At 39.9% G+C, this 21,065-nt stretch overlaps 2 protein-coding genes across 2 annotated transcripts in view; both read right to left on the bottom strand.

Moving 5' to 3' along the window:
* Positions 1-1,725: 1,725 nt before the first annotated feature.
* Positions 1,726-6,387, bottom strand: LOC124273552 (tyrosine-protein kinase receptor Tie-1-like). Its single transcript, XM_046708832.1, has 5 exons — positions 6,213-6,387; positions 5,252-5,380; positions 4,466-4,575; positions 3,596-3,692; positions 1,726-2,296 (listed from the first exon to the last, which is right to left on the bottom strand). Exons 2-5 carry the CDS (start codon positions 5,350-5,352, stop codon positions 2,095-2,097), a joined length of 510 nt encoding a protein of 169 aa, XP_046564788.1. The 5' UTR covers positions 5,353-5,380; positions 6,213-6,387; the 3' UTR covers positions 1,726-2,094.
* Positions 6,388-8,937: 2,550 nt separating this feature from the next.
* Positions 8,938-21,065, bottom strand: part of LOC124273553 — a 50,467-nt gene continuing 38,339 nt past the window's right edge. The window contains 7 exon segments of the mRNA XM_046708833.1: positions 8,938-8,945; positions 9,561-9,735; positions 10,570-10,676; positions 12,439-12,528; positions 12,531-12,634; positions 13,627-13,657; positions 14,488-14,685. Of these exon segments, the coding sequence (XP_046564789.1) occupies positions 8,938-8,945; positions 9,561-9,735; positions 10,570-10,676; positions 12,439-12,528; positions 12,531-12,634; positions 13,627-13,657; positions 14,488-14,685 (713 nt within the window).

Genomic DNA, 21,065 nt, shown 5'->3' with positions numbered 1-21,065 from the left:
ATTGACAGTCTCTACGTCGAGGCCGATGAGCCATCTTTAAAACTTCGCCGTATCAAATTGTCCCTACAATATATCACAAAAAGTTATATTCTAATGAATCAATCCTGCTCACACTTGCGTTTTTAATCCTCTTTATGAGGACTTGAATAATAGAAAACCTTCACTTGTTCCACCTCTTGGGATAAGAGAATCCAACAATATATTTCTGCTGCTGGCATTGAGTTGGAGAATATATCTCCATCCCGTCTTCTTTCTTCTCTTCCTTGGCAATTAGTGAGGCCACAAGTTGACCTAACACTGACAAAGTTTAAAAAATCCGAAACTAACGAATTACAGTATAAACAAGAATATAATCAATTAAAGAATAACTATAATACATACAAATCCTTATTTACAGATGGGTCCAAGGATGGTGGCATGTGCCACCGTCATTGGATCCAGAACAATATCTTCTAGAATGCCTGATACCAGCTCTATATTTACAGCAGAAGCAAACGCCATCTTAACAGCTCTTAAATATATTCAAAGACATCCCAAACATAAACAATATATAATATTTTCTGACTCTCTTTCTTGCCTTCAGGCGATTAAAAATCTCTTGCAAACATCCACTTTTAATTGAAATAATCAAGTTATATAATGATCTTGCTACTGGCCAATGCGACATCGTCTTTTGTTGGTTACCCAGCCACGTTGGCATTTCTGGGAACACAATGGCTGATCTTGCTGCCTAGGCAGCACTCAATGAAATCTGTGACACCACTTCTGATCCCATACTCTGATTACAAAGCCAGCATTAGAACTTACATCCGTGATCTGATGCAGAAGAAGTGGGACCCAAGTTGTTATTAATAAATTACATGCAATCAAACCAACTATCGGTTACACCTACTTGGGTTGTCAGTCAGACTTGAAGAGGTCATCATACGACGATGTCGTATTGGCCACACACGATATACTCATGCATACCTATTGAAGGTGATGATCCTCCGCTTTGTATCCCTTGTGATGAGGGAGAACCACAGTCAAGCATGTCATGCTTGACTGTGTTAATTCTCCATCATAAGGGGTAAATACACAATGTGAAAACAGTTAAGGATAATTTTAACACTGTTAATTTTCATTTAATTATTGTTTTTAAAAGAAAGTGATTTAATGAATGAATTTTGATTAATATGTTCTGTACATGTATGTATTTTAATTATTGGTAGATTTGATTAGTAACTTAGATTGTGAGTGGCAGTGCCCTCAAAGGGGGTTAGTAGCGTAAAATTATTGTCCTCCCGAGAGGGTACGTAAGTCCCAAAACATTCAAAGTAAATTCAAACCTACTACTCTTTTAATCGTAGAATATATGTTCGTTTAATTTATGGCTAGATTATCTAACATTGCTAATAGCTGAGGGGATGGTGTAAATCCAGCTAGGGTCCATGCAGGAAGCCAATGTACTGTAAGTCCCCATGGTCCCTAGTATGGTGATCTACCTTCAGTTGTTGGCAATATATAGCCGGTTTTTACCTTGTATTGTCCTATAGTTAGACTGTTTTAGATTTGATTGCTAGTTTTAAATTCGAATCTGTGATAATCTAGTTATTTTACTGTCCTTCGTTGACAGGTTTTTATAGTTTGCCATTGCTTATTATGCATAAAATTAATTGTTCTCGTCACGATATGGCTGAAATATTGCCGATGTGACGTTAAATTTTACAACTCACTCCACTCACTTTGTCTCTTTATATACGTACACAAGTTATGTACACCAACATTTGGAACACTCATCTGACGTGATAAGCACTGCACTCGACGTGCTTATGTCACTACCGACTAAATCTAATGACAAACGGAACATTCAAATAGTCTCATCACTGGCTGTGATCTTAAACGATGATGACGAAATCAGGCACGTAACAAGCCATGTTTTCGTCCGAATAGGTTGCAAAGCTTTATATCTGGATAGTATTGAGGGGGCTTGCCCAACTTTCACAGCAAAAATCACGTGTAAGCTAGGCTCTTTTTATAATCGTAGCTACGCCCCTGGAAATGATGTCACAAGTATATTATACTATGGGTAGTTTCCAATTTGATGGATGCACATCAATTAAAATTGTCAGAGTTTTTCTTCTGCATCACTTTTTTAGACGACTTCTGGAGGATCGTGTACAGATGATCCTGGTAGTCCAGCAGCTTCATGTAGTTGCTAGACTCCTCCAACGGGGTGTCGAGGTGTCGGCTCAGAACATCAAAGTCCGGTCTGGACTCCGGATCCTGTCGCCAACACTTCTTCATCAGAGAGAACCTGCAGAACGAGAGCGCTAGCGCTGTGTTGGATCAGCAGCTTAACACCACAGGGCCTAGATTTTCCGAAGCTCTCTTAGCGCCAAGATAGTCGTAACTTAATGTTAATGTATGGTACTTACGACTATCGTAGCGCTAAGAGAACTTCGAAAATCTAGGCCAAGCTTCTTAATTCACACGTAAAATAAATAAGATTCTAATATTGAAACATTGCAGGATGTGTGTTTCCAAGACATTAAAGGAAGCAGTATAATTTTACTACAGCATATCCTTTTATTAAAACAAAACACACTGTCGAATCTGTAGGAAGGAAATGTGGGTAGTGAACGCACTTTTATGGGTAACAAATACTTACATACTTTGCAACGAACTGACCTTCATACCTGTTTTAACGATAGTGTCAGGTGTCCAAATAAACCTGTTGTCATTGAGCATTTCGTCACGGATAGACTTTCATTATATTGATTGTTGATAGTCAGTGGTGGTATACCCGGTGTTCAGGTACATGTGCACTGACACAGGGTATATCAAGCCATATGCCAACAGGGAATGATTGATAACGTATTTATCTTCCGGATTTTCGTTCCACTGACATTTTGACAGCGAGCTGACGACGTCCAGAGAGTTATTGCCCATTCATTATTATCAGATATGCCTGGCTAAGTTTGCGAAAATAGACCTTGATACGTGCTCAGTGTCGAGACATTACATTTATATCGGCGTTTTCGCATTGGTAAGAACTTAGCAATTTCAAGAGAGGGTTATAGGACAATCTTATGTCATTGAAAGCATGGTGTATGTGAACATTTGCCTTTGATCTAACCAGTCAGATGAAAATATCTTTGAGTTATAAGCAGTGCCAATAAACCGCCTTAATTGTATGTGGTCAGACAAACATGTCATGGTTATTCCACAATCTCTGCTTGTATGCTCCACGCGTATTATTACTGGAATTTAATGCGAACTTAATAATGAAATTTAGATGAAGTCAGAGTGTTGCACTGAAGCAAAGACCATCTGATGATATCAACCAGTTATATCCATCTTCCCAATAACTCACAGCTCTGTAACCAATAACCCTGCTAATATCAATTGATGATATCAACCAGCTATATTCATCTTCCCGACAACTGACAGCCCCGTTACCAATAACAACCAGCTAGATCCATCTTCCCAATACCTCACCACCCCGTAACCAATAACACCTGTTAATATCAACCAGCTATATTCATTTTCCGACAAATGACAGCCCTGTAACCAATAACATCTGCTGATATCAACCATCTTCCCAATAACTCACAGCTCGGGGGCACAGTGGTCAGGCCTGGACATCGTCTGTCCATTCAGCACGTCCTGCACGACCTGGCGGGCAGACCTCCCTTGGTATGGGCTGCCCCTGTGCAAACACATCACAGACCACGTGGTTATTCAAGTAATCACATGAATCCAAGTAATCATGGAGAACAGTTCATGTAGCTAACAAACCGTCCTGATTATACAGAGTGACGATTGACGATTGAAACATAGTTTAAGAATGATCCTTTATCAATCATAAAATGAGGGTAATATAAACAGTGTATCACAGTGTGTATAACGGGAGTGTATCACACGGTGTATCACGGTGTATCACGGTGTATCACAGTGTATCTACTGCAATAAAGCAAAGAAAAATAAGCGAACTCAATGAATATTCTGCTAGAAGCGGTAAAACACTTTCAGTACTCCAAGAATATTCTGCTAAAAGCGATAAAACCTTTCAAATAAAAATATTCTGCCTCGGTGTCTAGGAGAGTTTATATTAAAAGCAGTGATAAAACCATTTCAGACCTCAGTGAATATTCTGCTAGAAGCAGTATGACCCTTTCAATACTCCAAGAGTATTCTTCGAAAATGATTAAACCATTTCAAATAAAAGATATACTACTTCGGAGTCTACGGAGAGATGTTATTAAAAGCGACTGTAAAATGTAAATACCGTGAAGTGTAACGGTCGTAGTTCAAATAACTGGAAGTGTTCAGGTGACCATAACTTGACAGTCTCAGTCCCAGCGTCTTACCATCCAATCAACATTTTGTGACAAACGTCAGAAGCTGAACGCCTATTCATTTCCAAAACTGAACGGTAATAATCAAATATCCATATTCTCTGCTCCTTGGGGAGTATACTTACCGAATGTAACAATCTCCCAGAGCAGGATGCCATAGGACCAGACATCAGACTTGGTGGTGTAGATGCGGTCTCGAGAGACTCTGGGGCCATCCAGCGCACAGGAGGGGCCCCTGTCACAGTAACCATGACAACAATGGAGATTTGGATCTGAGAAACCATTCCTGACATCATTAAATAACATTAAAGACTCGACTACCGCGCGACAAGGTAAACCCGGTTCAAGGTGAAAGACAAGTTCAACATTACCATAATGCATCTGATTGATCGAAGCAAAACTGATTATCACTGAACGTATATATTTTCTTATTCACATTTGCACAAAAGAGTTTTATGTGAGCCGACAAAAGGTATATAGGTTATCTCATTTTTAGAAAAAATATTTTCAATCAAAAGTGTTAACTAGTGTAAGTTTTTCAGTGTTCTAATTTCTGTACAGGATCATTTGTGTTTTTTGTATCGGCAGTTAGATGTAGAAAACTTCTTCATGGCAATGAGTGCGACGTTTCAGTGTAGGTACTGACACAACTTGATAACGGTGTTAGTACCTACACAGAAACGTCGCACTCATTACAGTAAAGAAGTTGACTATCCATAGAAAACTGGTTTTCCTTCATCTTTACAACTTCTAAAATGTCTCTCAAAAACTTGCATGTAGTTTGTTCGGATAACCGGAAGTTCCAGAAAAATAGAATGGAATATGATAATGCACAAATGGATTATCTCCGGTAGCTTGACATTAGCTGTCCACAGAGTCGTCCCGAGATAGCGTATGGTTGAATTGCGTACCTCCGATATAGTCTCGTAAACGTCGCCATCAGAGTCGGACAGATGCCTCGCCAGACCAAAGTCGGCGACCTTGCATTACAAGTTGTCAAACAGTAGCACATTCCTGGCAGCCACGTCACGATGAATTATCTGACAAAAATTCATCTATAAATTTATTGCACTGTGAGTGTAAAACCGACAAAGAATTCTGGGCCTAGATTTTTGAAACTCTCTTAGCGCTAAGATAGTCGTAAATGCCATACATTAACATTAACTTACGACTATCTGAGTACTAAGAGAACTTCGAAAATCTAGGCCCTGAACTACAAGTTGTCCAACCGACGTTCACACGCGTCGGCACTCCCTCTTTGGCAGAACTATTCGGACAGAACTGTGTTGTACATGAGACAGGTCCGACCGCGTCATACCAAAAGACGTTAAAATATGGTACTTGTTGGTCCCTGCCTGGCGCTCGGCATTAATGGGTGCAACAAGGACTGGTCAACTCGGAGTCAGTATAAAGGTGTCTGAGTGTGGAATTCATGCTTCACTGTGGCATGGTATCTCAGTGGGCTAGCACTATAAAACCAGTTTAGGTCTGGGCTAGTACAAGCAGCCGCACACACACATACACACGCATGCACGTCGTCATATGAGTGAAATATTCTCAAGCACGGCGTTAATCCCAATTTCACCTCACCTCACATGAGACAGATGTACACTACGAGCTCACGATATTCGGTGTTGGACGTTTGTGTGATGTAAATATCCACATTGTTCAAACCGTCGAACGCCGTGTTGATATTCAATGAGAGAACTGTGTCAGCTGTTTCGCGGAAAAGTAACGTCTCGGCCATCGCCATGACATCATGATATGACGCACGTGACGACGTTTAGGAGGGTACTGTAAAAATATGTTGTCTTACCCATTCAAGAAAACCATTGCCTTCAGAAAAGCTTCCATATATCGGTAAATGCTTACTTTGTTCCTATGAAGATGTCTAAGCCCCTTTGCTATCTGATAGGCGAACATCGTCAGTTGATTCGAAGTCAGACCAAGGTTGGCACTTTCATCATCATTGCTTTGATTCTCTGAGTCGTTGGACAATAACGGTGTGAGGGGCGGATCTGGAGACCTTAAGGCGTTTCTTGCGTAAAACTGAAGGAGATTTCCCAAAGGCGAGTATTCCATTATCAGCATACGGGAATCTGTCAGAAGGAGGAACGATTATGAAGTAACTGCAATTTGAAAAAACAGCTTCGTAACTCATGTTGATAATGACGTCGTTGTTGATGTGATGTCAGCTGCTTAACTCCTGTGTGAATGTTTTGAGTAAAGAATCTATAAATAGACTGCAAAGTCACGAATAACAAGCCCCGAAACAGATCTAGATTTCATTGGGTTTAAAGGAAAAGTAGCTGTAAAATGCACTGCTTATTACTTATTACTCACTGGAACAGTTATCCCAGGATGCTAGATCGTCTCTGACTTTTGAGTCGGGAACTAGAAAGGTTAGTTTATTAGCCCGAACTGTTTTAAACCCAGCATCAGTATGAATTTTGGGGGTGGGGCTGGGGGTTTAATACATAAATCACTACCTGGCATCGCTATAAATGAAACACCGTCATTAAAACTACTCACTTCTATCTTTAATCAACTGAAATCGACCTTTTTTGACAACAGTGCACAATTCTAATCCCAGAACGTAATTTCAACCAATCAGAGCCAGGGCGATCTCTGTGTCGTCATATGACGAATAGATGTGAGGGGGCCCAATGCAGAATTCATCTTACATTTCAGGGCGTAAATTATCTTGTTTACAGGTTTGTATAAACCTGGAATCGTGACAACTGTTGTGGAAAATGAAAGCTATATGTTCTTACAATCTACTGTCATCATATGAGTTTGTCTCCCTGCTTTGCCTAGTTTCCGAGTTACAACTTGACACATTACTTGGAACATCTGCAGATGAATCACACCTCGTTTTGTGGATATTAATGGATACATTCCTCGAACAAGGTAATAGCCTGACATTGTTCCTAATAATTTAATCTGTTTTAATTTTAATATTTGCATTTTGTTTTTATTCATTGACGTAGCATTCTACAGAATCGTTTTCGCCGTGAAGTGTAATGAGACATACACTATGGCGTGTGTGCGAATTATGATTCACTTTGGCAAACTATAAAATGTCTAGATATTACAGTCCTGTTATAAATGCACTATAAGTATCAACAGATCGTCTGCTTTTATTTAGTTTCAAAATGCATACAAGGATGATAATAAACTAATTAGGATTATAAGACCAAATATAAAGACGTACAATGACTAGTATCTACATACTGGTGGAGTGCACGTTAACCACGTGAATGTAGCAAGAAATTTATCGCGCAGTATTGTCAGTCGACCCCCACCTCGCTTCCGTGGAAGAAATCGTTATGTTATAAGTTGTGTCATGAAAAAATGCTTTTGGTTATGATTCAAATACATATATGACTACGAGTAGAAAGTAGTTTTGATTTTCTAACCAATGATGAAAACAAACCATAATCTCATTAATTCTAACAGACTTTAGCCCGTGACTTCACGATTTTCAAAAATGGCGGCGCCCTGTCGCGAACATCCGCCAGTCTGAGTATAAATGCTGTTTAGGTTTGTTTTCACCGAGTTACAAAATCAAAACTACTTTCTACTGGTAGTAAAATATGTATTTGATTGATGGCCAATAGGATTTTGCATGACATAGCTTATAACATAACAATTTCTCTCGTGGAAGCGAGGTGGGTGTCAATATAATACTACTTACAGTATTATTGTTACTTCGACCACAACCTCGCTTCTGAGACAGAAATCGTTATGTTACAAGTTGTGTCATGGAAAATCTTTATGGTCATCAATCATATACATATTTTACTACGACTAGTAAGTAGTTTTGATTCTTTAACTTCCGTGAAGCGATCTGAACACAAGTAAGATATCGTTTCAGGCTTCCACAACGCTCGCTTCGCACTCACAACCATTTTGCACGCACTTGCGGGGTCCTGTGGAAATCTGTGCATAGCGACACCATCGCCTGACCTCTAGGACCAATTGACGACAACGCAACGATTTGGCATGTCTTCGTTAATGTCGAGAAATCATCAAAATGACGAGCTTGCTACACACTTTCTATACAACTAACTGAAAATCCTTCCTCATATAACGTCACTGCAGTGCTCTGGCGACAGAGTTGCGTAACCTGTTTGTTGTTTCGTTGGCGGGCGAGGAGTGAAGCAGGCGACTTTTGGCAACTTTTAATCGCTCGGTACTAATTAACCACAAGTTTTTAAAGAATGAATTTGCTGTTCCGCATAAGACTGACCACAAATCTTTCATATGTAATAGATTAAAAGATTACAAAAAGAAAGTTTATTTGTTCTTTAACCTTACAAGGTTTCAATCTTCCATGTTCTATAGAGAATACACTATGCCATTTACAAAGTGGTCAAAATTTACTATTAAACTTTCTCAGTGAAGTTACAGGATTCTAGTACTTTTGTTAGGTTGAGTCAATACTGGGATTCGAACCCGCACTGTGACTCAGGCGTCTAATCGCCAGCACACGAAGTCAGTGATGTGAGTGAGATGGCTGTAAGTTTCCTGACTCTGACAATCTGGATTCGAATCCCGGATGAGACTCAAGCATACACAAAAAGTACTAGAATCTCTACTTCACTGGGAAAGTGGACTCAAAGAGTCAGTCAAAAGGTTTATTGTACAGACGGCCTCTGGCCCATATGCAAGAGAGTATGTACACATCATACTGTTACACACAGGGAGTAACACGTTCTTTAAACAGTTAGACATGAAGTTACGTCCCCTCAGAAATTACACGTCATTCATTCCTGTAGTCTCCCTTTGAGTTTGTGTTAAACATCAACATGAAAGGAAACTACTAAACTAGAAAAGGGAATCCAATATAACATGTGTTACTTTCTATAGATACACCATTATGCAAGAGCCTGTGTCTACAGCGTTCCATGTTGTGCATATGTGCTTGTACCACAACTGTTTTAACATAAATACATGGACGTGGGGGTCATTTTTACGGCTAGATTATTCGGCCAGGGTTAGGTCGTCCTCGACATTCCAAAACCCAGTGGGCGGGTGGGGTAGCCTATCGTTTAAAGCGTTGGCTTGTCACGCCGAATGCCCGGCTCGATTCCCCATGGGTACAATGTGTGGAGCCCATTTCGGTGTCCCCCGCCGTAATATTGCTGGAATATTTCCACAACCGGTGTAAAACCATACTAACTCTCACTGACTCCAAAATACAGAATGTCTTCTCACCTTTACATACTTTTAACAGCAACGATGTCACATTGACCTGTGTGTAGAATCCCATTGGCCTTGGCCTTCCAGACCTTCCAGAGTGACCTTCACCCAACACGGCCAGAAGTTCAAGGTTGTAGTGTGTTAACTGGAGTTCTGATGGTTGTGCAACGTTGTTATGTCGGTTGTATTCCTGACGCGGGAGCAACATTGTTGTGTTTGCTTTGTTATTAGTTTTAAGGATGTTAGCTGGTAATATAAATAGTACATTTTTTTCTAATTGGTATATTTTAAAGTATGACGTTTGTCTTTGCAAAACAGCCCAGAAAAGCAGGAGGAACTGTGGGTTTCTTGAGATATGTTAGTCTTAAAGATTCCTTGGTTAGCCAGGACTTTAAACATAAGAGTCTATGGGAAAATCAGCAAACCCTTTACATGATCCCTCATTTTCATAATTTCTAGTATTAAACTTTTTCTAAATTCCAATATGTTAATGACAACATGTTTTGCTATAAAAATAAGTATAAAACCATGGGTCCGCTGAGGGTATTTTTCCGCTATGACACAATGTGTCACATTATATTACATATTTGCACAAATGTTTATATAATATTTATGATAAATTTAAGGATATATATGTGGCTCAAATAGTTTTTCCTCTAGTAATTGAATGACTTACTGCATTGACAATTGAAATATCTTAGCTTAAGTGCATCCATGTTAACATTTATCTGATATTTTAAGCAGAAAAGGCGAAGAGTAATCATACAGGAAAACAATAAAGATTTAGTCGCTCCTTTGTCGTCCCAATAGACGCACATAGATGGACTTTGAATGTGAAGCAGAGTGGAAGTGATGGTGGAACATTGCCAAGTGACTGACATAATGGCTGGGGACATTATGAACATATATATACGTGAAACGTTTACTGTCACTAAATACACTGAAATCAAAATCATACTTACTTTGGTAGCTTACGGTGTTCAATGTGAACAGCAAGATACGTAATGTTGACACATGCACGTACCTTCTGTCTCTGTCTCCGCTTGATGCATACTGCGATGACTGCAATCAGTATCACAAGAGCAACAGCAGCCCCTACAGCAACACCAATTACAACCGGAGATATTGTGCCTGCAAAAGTAAAAAATTGTCTGATGTTACATGAGTATCGTCTGAGTGGGTGTGCAGAACATGTCTCCGTTAAATGAGCTATCATCTTAGACGAGTAGCAGTCTATGTTAAAGTATATGGGTGATCATCTTAGGTGCAGAAAAGTGTTGGAGTGTTCTTAGCATTACGATTGTCGTAAAGTGTGTTATGGGGTTAGATCATAATACGCTATCATCTCCGTTAAAGCGATCTACGACGGCTGTCGTAAGTCTGTGTTATGTTGAGTTAATCATCTTAGCGCTTGTCGGAGTTACGATCATCTTAGCACTACGACTGTCGCAAGTCAATGTTAAAGTCTTGTTACGATCATCTTAGCACTACGACTGTCGTAAGGCTGTGTTAATGAATTGGAGTTGCCATCATCTTAGCGCTATTGTCGTAAGTATGTCGTATGGGTTACGATCAAAATAGCGCTACGACGGTCGTAAATCTCCGTTAAAGCATGGAGACGATCATCTTAGCGCTACGGCATCAAGTCTTAAAGACTCGGAATTACGATCACCTGAGCTGAACGTCCCTGCGCAATGAACTGCCACAGGATCTTTTTAGTTCATTACACATGTACTGATTTGGGAGTTTGTCAGAGTCAGTGGCATGCATTGTGTACTCCTTCCAGAGTGAGTGAGTGAGTTTTGTTTTCCGCCGCACTCAGCAGCATTCCAGCTATATGGCGGCTGTCTGTAAATAATCGAGACCATACAATCCAGTGATTAACAGCATGAGCATCGATACTCCTTCCAGAAGTCATTTGAATCGTTACGATGTAAAAAGAGAAACTATTTATAGCTAGTCAAAACATTTATCTTAAGTCAAAACATTTCAATGCTGACCAAATATTTCTAAGTGAACCGGAATAATATTGTTTCCAATATGAAACACCAAAGAGTGTCATCATGAATGAAGGGGCAAGTATAAGCCCACGTCGTGTGTAATAATACAGAGGTTCTATGAAGTGTGTTGTATTTGGCGGAACCGGTGTGGTGGAGCCTTGGTGTGTGGGTGGATGGTGGTTACAGATTGGTGGGCATTGAGCTTGGTGGATATTGGAGCTTGGGTGGATGAAGCTTGGTGGATATTGGAGCCAAAGAGCTTGGTGGATATTGGAGCTTGGTGGGTATTGGAGCTTGGTGGATATGAGAGCGGATATTGAAGCTTGGTGGGCACCCTCGAAGCTTGGTGGATATTGGAGCCTTGGTGGATATTGAGCCCAGAAGCCTTGGTGGCATTGAAGCTGGCGGGTATTGAAGCTTGGTGTATTGAATATATTGAAGCTTGGTGGATATTGGATTGCACATTGGTGGATATTGGAGCCATATTGAAGCATATTGAAGCTTGGTGGGCACTGGAAGCTTGGTGGAAATTCGAGCTTGGTGGATATTAGAGCTTGGTGGATATTGGCCTGGGGTATTGGAGCTTGGTGGGTATTGAAGCTTGGTGGGCATTGGAGCTTGGGGCATTGTGCCAGGGTATTGGAGCCTGGTGGATATTGGAGCTTGGTGGGTGGAGATTGGTGGGTATTGAAGCATGGTTGGTGGAAATTGGACAGATTGGTTGGTGGATATTGAGCTTGGTGGATATTGGAGCTTGGTGGATAAAGCAGGACTTTGATCATATTGTCATGCACTTTTTGTTTGCTCACCATTTACTCACCGACTGGCGCGATATTGTTCCTGGAACTCCTGCTGGGCGGCGAATGACATTTTGCAAACGGATGACATCTTACCGTAACCACAGTCTAAAAGACGACAGTCTCTCCTCTCCGCCTCAGTTGTGTCCCCGCTGCAGGGTCTACCGGCAACAGTGGTGGAAGGTTGTTGCAGGATCGGGTCCTGGTCGCATTCCGGAGGCTGGTCGGATTCTCACATGTCAGTGGTGGACACGCAGGAACACTCCAAGAGCCCCATTCGACATTCCACCGTCTACAACAACAGGGTGCACAGTCAAGAGTTCAGTCGTAGATACATCCAGAACACACGACCAGAAAAGATCTTATTGCTCAAGCAAACAAACAACAACAAGAACGAAAAACAACAACTTGCACTCGCAAATATATATCAACGGAGTTTCTTCTTATTTGTCAAAACATTAATCTAATGCCTACATTTTCGAAGCTGTCTTAGTGCTAAAATAGTCGTAAGTTGATGTTAATGTATGGCAGTTACGACTATCGTAGCTCTAAGAGAGCTTCAAAAATCTTTATTCCAGGGTCCCGATCCACAAAGCGTTCGTAAAGTTAGGCCCTCTCGTAACTCTATAGTTTATCATGGGCTTACGAAGCTCTACGAGCGTTTTGTAGATCGGGACCTAGTTCCTTTACCCTACACTCCTATAATTACGATTGATTGGAAGCGATCTTACCTTTGATGAAGACAAAATTTCAAGGATCCTGTCCATTGTGTCTGACAAAGTGGAGAAGTTTTCAACTTGAAAGACAGTCTCATTGACGAGGCAATAGATCGAAGCCCGTTTCATACCGTCTTTTGATAGGGCGAGCTTGGGAAATTGAGTAACGGATTTACACCCACGGAAAAAATGGTAATTCCAGAGTTCCTCGCTTCCAGCAGCAGCAGCTTCTGTATTAATGGGGTAGTTTGACAGTCCATCTGTCATGACAATCATCACTCTTGAAGTATCACCAGGCTCCCTGGACAAGAACACGCCAGCTCGCTGAATTCCTAAGTGAGTGAAAGTTCCTGAACTTGGATGTGATATCTTGTTTATTTCCGTGGAAAGTGTCGTGATGTTTGAAGACACAGGGATTATAGTTGTGACATTATTGCCGTAGATCACAACACCAATTCTAACTGCACTGCCGATAGACTGACTGGTTAAAACAAAGTAATTAAGGACGTCCTTAATTATTCCGAAGTTGCTGTTGCTAATACTCTCTGAACCATCCACGACAAAATACACTGTGAATCCTCGGGAAGATGCAGGAGACGCTGGAAGTAAAATCACACCAATACATTCACGTATGTACAACACAATGTCAAGCCTATAACTAGATAAGTTGAGTCTTAATATGAGCATGGAAGTGTTTGAGTGACGACAGGATGTGAGACATGATCTAGTTGGTCGTGCAGGTGCACTACTGCCACTTCTGTTACGCGCTCGAGACACGTGTACAAGACCTTACAGCAAAATCGAAGCAATAAGCCGGCACATTTTTCGAGGGATGTTATGCATGTCTTAAGTTAAAAATTACGGATGATACCTTATGTGAGGAACTCCAACAAACAATAGTGAAATGTATGTATGTGTAGCGTACGCAATCTTTAACAATGTACAGCGGATGTGCTGTACACTTCTAGAAGCACACACAACATGGTGGTCTGTTAATGTATGATGTGTAACAATGTACAGCGGATGTGCTGTACACTACTAGAAGCAACACACAACATGGTGGTCTGTTAATGTATGATGTGTAACAATGTACAGCGGATGTGCTGTACACTACTAGAAGCAATACACAACATGGTGGTCTGTTAATGTATGATGTGTAACAATGTACAGCGGATGTGCTGTACACTACTAGAAGCACACCATTTGTCACCATAGGAATATGTTACGTGTCAAACCAGTACTGTGGCACAAGTAAAAACAACTTTCTGACAGACCACTGTTACGAAACGTGCGCGAAATATTAGTTTCATGCCTGGCAAAGTTTCAACCGGAAACTCTTCTAGCACCATGTTCATCGAAAAATTAGCAACATAAACCATTGGAGTCTGAGGTGTGTTAATCTCCACATCAAGCGACATTAGCCCCTCACCTGTCGACGGACAGTCCTCAAGTCCGCAGTTGACCACTTTAGATTCATACGGATGGACTGTACAAGGGCGCCCTCCATACCTCGGTTCTGGATTTGAGCAGTTTCGGTGTCTGTCCACAGTTCTCGTGGCACTCTTACCGCAAGTCTCCGTGCAGGATTGGTTGACCCATGCACCCCACTCAGTCATTCCACCATCAACTGCAAATAGTTGTCACCATAGTTTAAAATGTATAAGATGTTATATTTAGGATTACACTTCCTCCGTAAGTGACATCTCAGTGGCATTGTGTAATCATAACTTTCGGCCATGTGGGTTCTAGTACTTGCCAGACTTAATATTTGTTGAAGCCGCATCGGCGGAGTGGGTTACATCACTGACTTTGTGAGCTGGCGTTTTGGTGCCTGACTCGGAGTGTGGGTTCAAATCCCTGATAGGACTCAACCCCCAAAAGTACTAGAATGTGTACTTTACTGATTAAGTGTAATCCCAAATGTACTACCCATCAAAAGTTTAGACTCACTAGTGTAAATGTAGCCACTTACTCCGGTCAACAGTTCTAAAGTTAGGAGATAAACGTACTGTGTTTGGAAATTAGATGAATGTTAGACCGAATTGATAGTCTCTAAATTTCATTTGAAGCCGAACGCGTAGTTTATATGATATGTACATCAGCACCTAAGTGCCGTGTTACTGTACCCCCCTGGCCACACTATAATGGAATCGTCTGACCTACTTATTTTCTTGTAGTTGCTGACAGCGCAACAGTTAGAAATGGCGGACGAGCCAGAGTTTACATTTTGAGAATGGTTGAATTTTGAAGTGACAGTGGAAAATACTTGACTGACTGTCGAATCTGAACCCTGCAGAATCGAAGAATAGATCCTTTTCTGATTGACCTACGACCTGTAACTCATCAAAGACTGTTGATTTTTATTACCGGCGAGTATCGATCATGATTTCACGCACGTGCCTCCATCCCGGCATGCAACGAAAGAGTGACAGTGCTGCTTTTTGTACATGCCACTAACTTGGGATACCTTGGGAACATTGTTCTCATCATTTGGGACTGGATTGTGGCCAACCTTTTTCAAAGTGTACGAACATAGCAGTGACAGCCTTGCTGGGAAGGTGGCAGAGAGGAATTCTCGTGGTTCAATTTTTAACATTTTGAACGATGCAACGGGACATGATGGAGTATGAGTGGCATAAATTTGGTGTTATGCCTGACCGTTATCTCTATGAATTTCCCATTCTAAACGGAAACAACTATACCATTTACCAGGCAGGCAGATGTTTACGAACGTTTTGCTGCACAAATAGGGATAGATTAGGTTTTCTGATTTATATGTTAGATATTGTTTGTTTATGGGCTGTGTATTGTAATTGAGTTTGAATATTTTTATAATAGAAGGTGAGTGAGTGAGTGAGTATGGATTTACGCCGCTTTTAGCAATATTCCAGCAATATCACGGCGGGGACACCGGATATAATAGAAGGTAATAATTATGATAGTGAGGTTACCTAATAATTGTGGAGGTGAAATCGTACAATTATATTTTTCGGGTTTTAATAAATGTTTTATAAGCATTTCCATCACGTATGTTGTGTTGATATTAGTCATGTTGGTGGCCAAGCTGAAGAAGTGCGTCAGTGATGTATACGTGCGCAGTGAAGTGCCGTGAAATCAGACGCATTGTCAATCCAAATTTGATACCGTCTGAATTTTGATTGACCAATCAAATTCGAGCATTTCACGTAGCCATGGTAGAACAGATTATAAATATTCCATACAGTTTAACGGTACTGTTTACACATGAACTGATGTATTGTAAAACGAATTCGTAACGTTGAAAAGATTATTGTCATTAGTTCAATAAATGATGAAACTCAGTGAAAATTGGCGAATTCTTAACAAAACTTTACACCAAAACGCAGCTGTTCACATGCACGATATTTGCACCGACTTTTCAGCAATTTGGTGCATGATCCACGTGCAGTTAATTTGCAGAAGGTTTGCAGTTGGTTCCCCAAGTTGGTGGAAAAATTCATCTTCGATGTAACCATATATATATACATGCATTATATATAATGAGCGCTTTAAGTGAGTCTAACTTTGATGGGTACATTTGATCACTTTCTAAATGACATCTTGCTATCTACTCTAACTGGGTAGGTTGTTTACCTACTTTTATTTTTAGTATAAAGTCTATTTTCTCCCAGTACCTGTCTCGTATCGCGCCTGTACATTTCACTGTACATGTATTACTTATACGTTCTACTTTTACACTTCACCGTACATGTATTACCTATACGTACTACTTTACACTTCACCGTACATGTATTACCTATACGTACTACTTTAAACCTCACCGTACATGTATTACCTATACATACTACTTTACACTTCACCGTACATGTATTACCTATACGTACTACTTTACACCTCACCGTACATGTATTTTATGTACTACTTTACACTTCACCGTACATGTATTACCTATACGTACTACTTTACACTTCACCGTAGATGTATTTTATGTACTACTTTACACTTCACCGTACATGTATTACCTATACGTACTACTTTACACCTCATCGTATATGTATTACCTATACGTACTACTTTTTACACTTCACCGTACATGTACTACTTATACGTACTACTTTACACTTCACCGTACATGTCTTACCTATACGTACTACTTTTACATGTCACCGTACATGTATTACCTATACGTACTACTTTACACACTTCACCGTAGATGTACTACCTATACGTTATACTTTACGGTTAACTTACCTTTGCATGCGGCCATTACACACGACGTTGTCCTCGTCTCGGAAGACGGTGGAGCACATTGCAGACCTCCGTTCTGTGGTCTAGGATTTCGTGCACGAGCGAGTTCTAGTGTCTGTCTGTGTTCCTGATCGCAATCCTCCATAGCATATCTGGTGTCTATCATCTGTCTGCAAGGCCCAGTGGACCAATAGTGATAACTTGATCATGGTAAATCAATGATGACACCGGGTGTTCGTGGAAAGGGTAAGTATGTACTGTATTGTGACAGCATTTACGTACACTGTGCTGTTGTGGGTTGGTTGGTTTTCAACGCCTCACTCAGCAATATTCCAGCTATATGGCGGCTGTCAAATACTTGAGTCTGGACCATACAATCCAGTGATCAACAGCATGAGCATCGATTTAAGCATTGAGATATTATGACATGTGTCAACCAAGTCAGCGGGCCTGACCACCCGATCCCGTTAGTCGCCTCTTACGACAAGCTTGGGTTGTTGAAGACATGTGTTCACGGGCGTGCCGTTGTATAGTACAGCCCACCTGTGGTGACAGAGTTAGTACACTGTTCATGTCATTTTAGTCAAACATCTCTAGTCAAAGTCTTCATGTCAACGTGAATTGTATTGTGACAGTTTAACCTCCATTTTAGTCAAACTCTACATGTCAACGTGAATTGTATTGTGACAGATTCACCTCCATTTTAGTCAAAATCTACATGTCAACGTGAATTGTATTGTGACAGATTCACCTCCATTTTAGTCAAACTCTACATGTCAACGTGAATTGTATTGTGACAGTTTAGCCTCCATTTTAGTCAAACTCTACATGTCAACGTGAATTGTATTGTGACAGATTCACCTCCATTTTAGTCAAACTCTACATGTCAACGTGAATTGTATTGTGACAGATTCACCTCCATTTTAGTCAAACTCTACATGTCAACGTGAATTGTATTGTGACAGCTTAACCTCCATTTTAGTCAAAGTCTACATGTCAACGTGAATTGTATTGTGAGAGCTTAATCTCCATTTCAGTGAAACTTTACATGTCAACGTGAATTGTATTGTGACAGCTTAACCTCCATTTTAGTCAAACTCTACCTGTCAACGTGAATTGTATTGTAACAGATTCACCTTCATTTTAGTCTATCTCTACATGTCAACGTGAATTGTATTGTGACAGATTCACCTCTATTTTAGTCAAACTCTACATGTCAACGTGAATTGTATTGTGACAGCTTAACCTCCATTTTAGTCAAACTCTACCTGTCAACGTGAATTGTATTGTGACAGATTCACCTCCATTTTAGTCTATCTCTACATGTCAACGTGAATTGTATTGTGACAGATTCTTCTCCATTTTAGTCAAACTCTACATGTCAACGTGAATTGTATTGTGACAGATTCACCTCCATTTTAGTCAAATTCTACATGTCAGTGTAAACTGTATTGTGACATATTCACCTCCATTTTAGTCAAACTCTACATGTCAACGTGAATTGTATTGTGACAGATTCACCTCTATTTTAGTCAAACTATACATGTCAACGTGAATTGTATTGTGACAGCTTAATATCCATTTTAGTCAAACTCTACCTGTCAACGTGAATTGCATTGTGACAGATTCACCTGCATTTTAGTTAATCTCTACCTGTCAACGTGAATTGTATTGTGACTGATTCACCTTAATTTTAGTCAAAATTCTACATGTAAACGTAAACTGTATTGTGACAGATTCACCTCCATTTTTGTCAAACTCTACATGTCAACGTGAATTGTATTGTGAAAGATTCACCTCTATTTTAGTCAAACTCTACATGTCAACGTGAATTGTATTGTGACAGCTTAATCTCCATTTTAGTCAAAGTCTACATGTCAACGTGAATTGTATTGTGAGAGCTTAATCTCCATTTCAGTGAAACTCTACATGTCAACGTGAATTGTATTGTGACAGCTTAACCTCCATTTTTGTCAAACTCTACATGTCAACGTGAATTGTATTGTGACAGATTCACCTCTATTTTAGTCAAACTCTACATGTCAACGTGAATTGTATTGTGACAGCTTAACCTCCATTTTAGTCAAACTCTACCTGTCAACGTGAATTGTATTGTAACAGATTCAATTCTCTATTTTAGTCTATCTCTACCTGTCAACGTGAATTGTATTGTGACAGATTCACCTCCATTTTAGTCTATCTCTACATGTCAACGTGAATTGTATTGTGACAGATTCACCTCCATTTTAGTCAAACTCTACATGTCAACGTGAATTGTATTGTGACAGATTCACCTCCATTTTAGTCAAACTCTACCTGTCAACGTGAATTGTATTGTGACAGATTCACCTCCATTTTAGTCTATCTCTACATGTCAACGTGAATTGTATTGTGACAGATTCTTCTCTATTTTAGTCAAACTCTACATGTCAACGTAAACTGTATTGTGACAGCTTAACCTCCATTTTAGTCAAACTCTACCTGTCAACGTGAATTGTATTGTGACAGCTTAATCTCCATTTTAGTCAACTCTACATGTCAACGTGAATTGTATTGTGACAGCTTAACCTCCATTTTAGTCAACCTCTACCTGTCAACGTGAATTGTATTGTGACAGCTTAACCTTCATTTTTGTCAAACTCCATTTTAGTCAAACTCTCTACATGTCAACGTGAAATGTATTGTGACAGATTCACCTCCATTTTAGTCAAACTCTACATGTCAACGTGAATTGTATTGTGACAGCTTAACCTCCATTTTAGTCAAACTCTACATGTCAACGTGAATTGTATTGTGACAGCTTAACTTCCATTTTAGTCAATTTCTACATGTCAACGTGAATTGTATTGTGACAGATTCACCTCCATTTTAGTCAATCTCTACATGTCAACGTGGATTGTATTGTGACAGATTCACCTCCATTTTAGTCAAACTCTACATGTCAACGTGGAAATGTATTGTGACAGATTCACCTCCATTTTAGTCAAAGTCTACATGTCAACGTGAAACTGTATTGTGACAGCTTTACATCCATTTTAGTCAAACTCTACATGTCAACGTGAAATGCATTGTGACAGTTTAACCTCCATTTTAGTCAAACTCTACATGTCAACGTGAATTGTATTGTGACAGCTTAACCTCCATTTTAGTCAAACTCTACATGTCAACGTGAAATGTATTGTGACAGATTCACCTCCATTTTAGTCAAACTCTACATGTCAACGTGGAATTGTATTGTGACTGATTCACCTCCATTTTAGTCAAACTCTACATGTCAGTGTAAACTGTATTGTGACATATTCACCTCCATTTTAGTCAAACTCTACATGTCAACGTGAATTGTATTGTGACAGATTCACCTCTATTTTAGTCAAACTCTACATGTCAACGTGAATTGTATTGTGACAGCTTAACCTCCATTTTAGTCAAAGTCTACATGTCAACGTGAATTGTATTGTGAGAGCTTAATCTCCATTTCAGTGAAACTCTACATGTCAACGTGAATTGTATTGTGACAGCTTAACCTCCATTTTGTCAAACTCTACATGTCAACGTGAATTGTATTGTGACAGATTCACCTCTATTTTAGTCAAACTCTACATGTCAACGTGAATTGTATTGTGACAGCTTAACCTCCATTTTAGTCAAACTCTACTACTGTCAACGTGAATTGTATTGTAACAGATTCACCTCTCCATTTTAGTCTATCTCTACCTGTCAACGTGAATTGTATTGTGACAGATTCACCTCCATTTTAGTCTATCTCTACATGTCAACGTG

This window comes from Haliotis rubra, unplaced genomic scaffold, assembly GCF_003918875.1.
Source record: "Haliotis rubra isolate DU_JTF1 unplaced genomic scaffold, ASM391887v1 Scf1818, whole genome shotgun sequence".
NCBI classification, from domain to species: Eukaryota; Metazoa; Mollusca; class Gastropoda; order Lepetellida; family Haliotidae; genus Haliotis; species Haliotis rubra.
This window is presented reverse-complemented; position numbering and strand designations above follow the sequence as displayed.